We start from the raw sequence: 6,011 nt of genomic DNA, 5'->3' as shown, positions 1-6,011 counted from the left end.
TGATCATCTCACTGACATCTTTCAAATCATTTCTGTATAATGTCACGTAATTGTGAGTGAAACAAGATAGTAAATGAGACCAGTGTCGCGCAGGAATAGGGTTTAATCGTCTGGAATTAATAGGATTGTGAAAAGAAAGAGTTTATAGCAGTGTTTTAATTTTATTAATATTTTGAATTGGCTTTTATTTTACATTTTTCATGTTAATTTTAGTCAAATTAATTAATTTTAATATTGCTATTCATATTTCAGTTTTAGTTATTTACAGTTAATAATTTTGGTACTCACACTTAACTTATTAAACTTCACATTGCAAGGCAACATTTATAATCATTTAGTTTCAACTAATATTTTTTCAGCTTTATTTCAATTAAAAGGACCGTTTTTTTTTAGGATTTAGCCAATTGTAATAACCCCGGGTTTGCAGTGGATTAATACTGCCGCTGAGAAGGACATTCGTTTCAAAGGTGGGACAAATTATATTTTCTTTGGAATAACACACACTAAATATCTGAATCTTGAATGAAATCAGCCAATGAAATCTGTTCATTCAACGGTTTTAATAACTTTCAATGCTACTTCCGCTCATACTCAAATAAAACACTGTTACAAACACAACAACAAGCACAAAGAAACAAGATTTTTCAATAAAATGGCACATTGTGACATTTCCTTTACAAAGTCCCATGTTCAGGTAAAGTAATCATTCACAATCTGCCTATAGGTCATTCCACAAATGATTGTTTTCATACGGCTGAATCAGTCAAATTGGTCATTGGACTTTTCCAGCCTGAAGACATGATGATGGAGAGATGGAAAAGTAATCGAATCCCAGATTCCACAAGCTCTTCCTGCAAAACCCCCCTCATGACAGCCGGAGCGCAGTGTGTGTGTGTGTGTGTGTGTGTGTGAGGTCATCATGACCATGTAATGGAGGATTGTGGGATTGCTAGGGCAGCTCTGAATGATGGTTTGTAAACTCTTGAGTCTCGGTTGGGCTTTAGCTCTTCCTCAGACTGACATCTGTGCTGGTGAACAGTGGAGACAGAGACGTGCTGTCAGACGAGTCGTCTCTCTTCAGCACCAGAAACGCCTCGCGACTGATTCCCAACAGCTCGCGTAAACCGCTATTCTCCAGCTGCACAGAACAACATCAACATATAAACATAACATCACAACTCCAGATTCCCCCGCTTTTACATAGTCCCAGACTAAAATGCATGTTTAGGCTGTTTTAACTAAAAGCACATCTTAAAATATGTCAGTGGCCTTTTTTTGTCTCAAGATGCATGGTAAAAATCAAGCTTTTAATGTTGTTTTATGTGTCTATGTGGTGTTTTTAATATCCTTTTAGACAAACCATGTGTAAATTCATAAGTGGACAGCATTGCTGAGTATTTTCTGCTTAAAACTGCAGTGAACCAAAGACGGTCTCAAAACTACGGTTTGAAATCGCTGACGTCACAAACTACCTTGTAACCAATCAGATCAACGTGTGATCGTCAACCAGTGGATCTCTGAGTGAGTGAGTGAGAGGAGGCGGGGCTCATTTGCATATTCATATAACTGCGTATACTAAATTAGGTGAGGGTGTCGAGTTACATTCAAGCTATTTTACGGCATGGAGAAAACAAATTCAAGGAAAAAACGTTTAAATATGTCATTTTGGTGATCAAAGATGAGTTTTAAGGGATAAAATTATTGACTACAGGGGGACTTTAAATGCCCTAATTAAACTAAAGCCAAATTATGCCTTAATCTAAACCCTGTCTGTGAAACTAGGCCTATAAGTGTTTAGTTAACCGCAGTATAGGCCTGGTATGACGATATATATATCATGCAAAGTAACTTATTGTATGTAATCTGCATTATGTAATCAGATTCCAAAAATTAGATACTTTTCAATAAAAATACTCGTAATCAGACTACATTTATTTTATTGATAACATGATTACATATTCACACAATGGCAGTAAATTACTTTTTGTCAGATGAACCGCTTTATTTAAAGTACATCAGATTCACGATTCTGATATTGATTAATGGTCACACATGACATGGTAAACAAATCAAATATTTATATAATATATATATATATATAAGTGGCTTATTTAGAAAATTATAAATTTTTTAGCTTTTCATCATCTCACAAAACCTTCCTTCGTGAACTCCTTATGTAACTTAATGGTTAATGCACTTCATGTTGTTGATCGCAAAAAATAGAATATATTTTCTTTCTCTTTGTATTTTAATATTAACATGCTACTGACATCTGTCTAGGTCAAAACTAAAGTAATCTCAAAAAGTAGTCAGATTACATGATAAATGTGACATCTAATAGACAACGTTACTAAATATAATTTTCTGTCTGTGTCTTTAATGTTAATCAAACAACAAAAGACGAAGAGAAAATCCCTCACTGCTTTTCACTGAATAACTTTTGTAGCTGTAATAAGAATCAGTGTATATGTCATTCACAAAGTGAAGTGTAATTTTACATATTGATTTTCTGCAGTATTTCTTACTTGAATGCTACTATTCAACAGACCTAATGTACCCAACGTAATCTTAAAAAAACGTTATGTCATTTGTATCTTGGCTCCTCCTATATTGTGAAATAAAATGACTAATTTAGCGCATTTCACCTGCAGACGTTTGATTCTCTCCTCATCCTCACACAGTCGCCCTTCATCCACCTCGATGGCTTTCCTCATCACCGTGGCCATTTCGTTTATTTTCTCAATGTGCGCTTGCATCTCCTGCAACATAAACACAGTAATAAATGCCTATTTGAGCCATAGCACTAGGGTTAATCTCAGGGAAAAGCGTCTGCAGGACTGACATTAGTGTGCTGTTCCCTGAGCTGGGTGACGATAGCAGGATCATCTTTCTTGCTGGTCATCAGAAGGCGAAACACCTGCTCTCTATATTTGCTCATGATCAGCTCCAGCGCAGACTGATGCTCCTCCAGCGACGTGCGCAGCTCTGCCGAGAGACACGTGAGGATTTAGATACAAAACTTCAGCTTTTAGTTGCAAACCCTCCAAACACACCTTTGTTTTCATGCTGGAGTTCCCGTATTTGCCGGTTTTCCTGCTGGATTCCCATGACCAGAGTAGAGCGCGGCCGATGTCTCGCGACCTGGTTCAACACCTCGATCTCATCCTGATACTGAGAGAACAAGCAATATGAGGTTGAGATCATGTGACTTGATTTAATTCATTGGGCAGATTGAAAACAAGCAATGATACCTGCTTCATGGCCTCCACTCTCTTATTCAGCAGTGTGGTTTGTTCAATCAGGATCTCAGCAGCATTGTCATGATCTCGGAGTCTCTCCACCAGTGATTTGGCATCGGCCAGCACCTTCTCAAGTGTACAGGTCATTCCTGAAGAGCACAAGAAACACACTTGGACTGACTAGGTGTCATGATTACATTAATAAATACAGAAAAAGAGCCAGTGAGCAGTCTGATACTCTACATATCAAAGACTCCTTTACTGCCATTGTTGGCTTATATGTCTTGATTTCAGAAATAATGAAAGGTAAGTGTCAAATGTTTTGGTAGAAGCCTAGCATTAGCATCTGCGAAATACAAACCTACCATTGTCGTAATCAAATGTTAGATCGTGTAAATAAACACTGACCTGTAGCCAGACATACTTTTTTGCTTTATTGTATTTACTAATAGCACCGTGAATCATTTTAAACGAATGTAAAAACCTATCTTACCTTCTCTACAGCAACGACTCAGTTAGAACACTTCCTGTTGCCGCGGTCGTGACGTCACGCGCAAAGACTTCTGGGAGATGTAGGCGACAACTTCCTGCGGAGCACACAGTCCACATGAGGGCGCAATGGACACATTTACTGAATTTAATGGTAATATTGTGAATGTGTAATACTGTAAAATTAGCAAATCCCTTTGGTGAAACGTATTATATTTTTGTATTATTCTCTAAATATCTCTGGCCTTAAAATCCCATTATAAAGCTCCTGCTAATGTTCTTTTAGTAACTGAGTTTTAAGGGATTTTATAAGTGGAGAGAGGCCAGTTTAATCCCCAATGTGACTCAGAGGGGGTAATCAGATTGTACCTGTGCAAACTAATCCTGCTTTGTGATTATGACTCAATTTTATATCCAATGTCCAATTTACTAACCTCACAAGAATCTTTTCAAAGTTTCTTTTTCTGCTGCCTGAAGTTATTTGAAGCATTTTTGTTCACACTTTCCCACACAGAAACACAAAAGCAGTGAGATGGATAATTCAGTACGTGTTTTATTTAACCATAGGCACAGGCAAATCTTAAAATATTTTAATTAGGGCTGTCAAAAGATTAATCGTGATTAATCACATCCAAAATAAAAAGTGTGTGTACTGTGTAGAATTATTATGTATAAATACACACACATTCATGTATATATTTAAGGAATAATTGCATTTATATACTGTATATACATTTATTTAATTTATATTACATATAAATATTTTATATATAAATATAACAAATATGTCTTAACCCTTTAGGCGCCAGAGTTTTTTTCCTAAAACGTTCGATTTTGACATCTTAATTTGAAAAGGCTATATCTTAAAAGTGATAAAAGATAGAGACTTTCTGTAAATTAGAGAAATATTAAGGATGACCCAAAGTTTATGTAGGGATTAAATTTTCCCATCTAATTTGCATATTATGACGTCATATGGTGGCGGCTATCTTGGATTATAGAATTTTCATGAAAAGTCACAAGTTTAAATGATAAAATGCAGCACTTCTTTCCTCCAAAATGTCCCTCACCTTCTGTATGCTATATTGCACAATACTGAATGCTCAGGTAAATAGTAAGTAGTAAACAAACAGTGTAAATCATTACTAATAAATGGTAGAAACAAACCGAATGCAGGTAACGTTAGTGGTTGGCCTTTTGCTGTAGAGATTTTCCATTTACTACATACAGTAGGCACTCTGATTATATATATATATATATATATATATATATATATATATATATATATATATATATATATATATATATATATATAACATATATATATTATTCATATGACACACAAACAAGTAGACAAGACCTGTTTAGTTGCCCCGTGTCACACCGCCTCTGCTCCTGCTACGAGCAGCGCGGGCGCGGCCAGATCTGCCTCGCGCGCGCGCGCCGAGTGCGCACAGCTCGGACTACTGTCATTGTCAGCACTGCGCGGCAAAGATGTACCGGGAGAAGCGCGAGCTGCACCATTTCGCGGCAAAGATGTACCGGGAGAAGCGCGAGCTGCACCATTTCGCGGCAAAGATGTACCGGGAGAAGCGCGAGCTGCACCATTTCGCGGCAAAGATGTAACGTTACCGGGAGAAGCGCGATCGTCATTTTCAAAAGGCAAATATTCCCCTTCAGAGTCAGAATCGGCGAATAACATTTGCAACACATCCTCACGATACAAGGTTTTATTAGCCATTTGATGATTTTCTCTCACAAATCTCACAATTTACTTAGACGCTCTGAACTGAACTGCTTCCGCATCAATGACACGAGCGCTCACTTGCTCTGCTGTTTTCTCCAATACATTGAATAGGAACATGACGTAATTTTGGTCTTGAATCAAAGTATTACATGTCTGCCATCTAGTGGTAGGGAATACAAACGAGATATTACACCATATTAGGATCTACAGCCTGTTTTATTAAGTATGACGTCTTGTCGCAATTTTGCGACTTTGGCGCTTAGAGGGTTAAAAATATACATGATTGTGTGTGTTTATATATATATAAATAATTATACACAGTACACACACACATATTATGGAAACACAAACTTTTAATCGCGATTAATCTTTTGACAGCCCTCATTTTAATATATCATTAATATTAGAATTACATGTCATTTTAATATCGTTTTCTTCAAAAGTTTAAATTACTTGTTTAATAACTTTAAATAAATTATTTTATTTAATCAGTGACATTTTCTATATTATGTATTAGCTATCTATTGTTATTTTTT

The 6,011-nt window shown here is 36.4% G+C and overlaps 1 protein-coding gene across 3 annotated transcripts; it reads right to left on the bottom strand.

The window, feature by feature from the left end:
* Positions 1–85: 85 nt before the first annotated feature.
* fgfr1op2 (FGFR1 oncogene partner 2) lies at positions 86–5,575 on the bottom strand. 3 transcript variants are annotated; one of them, XM_079623164.1, is made up of 7 exons: positions 5,497–5,575; positions 3,733–3,826; positions 3,252–3,388; positions 3,054–3,171; positions 2,843–2,985; positions 2,646–2,759; positions 86–1,138 (listed from the first exon to the last, which is right to left on the bottom strand). In XM_079623164.1, the coding sequence occupies exons 3-7, from the start codon at positions 3,384–3,386 to the stop codon at positions 1,001–1,003; spliced, it is 648 nt and encodes a 215-aa protein (XP_079479290.1). In that variant the 5' UTR covers positions 3,387–3,388; positions 3,733–3,826; positions 5,497–5,575; the 3' UTR covers positions 86–1,000. The 3 variants fall into 3 exon arrangements, with proteins under 3 accessions (XP_079479290.1, XP_079479291.1, XP_079479289.1); XM_079623165.1 differs by lacking the exon at positions 5,497–5,575 and adding an exon at positions 5,089–5,282; XM_079623163.1 differs by lacking the exon at positions 5,497–5,575 and having other exon boundaries at positions 3,733–4,011.
* Positions 5,576–6,011: the final 436 nt, after the last annotated feature.

Source organism: Phoxinus phoxinus (assembly GCF_949152265.1).
Source record: "Phoxinus phoxinus genome assembly, chromosome: 9".
Lineage (NCBI taxonomy): Eukaryota > Metazoa > Chordata > Actinopteri > Cypriniformes > Leuciscidae > Phoxinus > Phoxinus phoxinus.
This window is presented reverse-complemented; position numbering and strand designations above follow the sequence as displayed.

Excerpts from the sequence above, each read along its gene's own strand:
- fgfr1op2 (XM_079623164.1), bottom strand. The coding sequence starts at position 3,386 with ATGACCTGTACACTTGAGAAGGTGCTGGCCGATGCCAAATCACTGGTG. Across the intron at positions 3,172-3,251 it reads GAGTGGAGGCCATGAAGCAG|TATCAGGATGAGATCGAGGT; the intron begins GTATCATTGCTT and ends TTGTTCTCTCAG. Across the intron at positions 2,986-3,053 it reads ACTCCAGCATGAAAACAAAG|AGCTGCGCACGTCGCTGGAG; the intron begins GTGTGTTTGGAG and ends GTCTCTCGGCAG.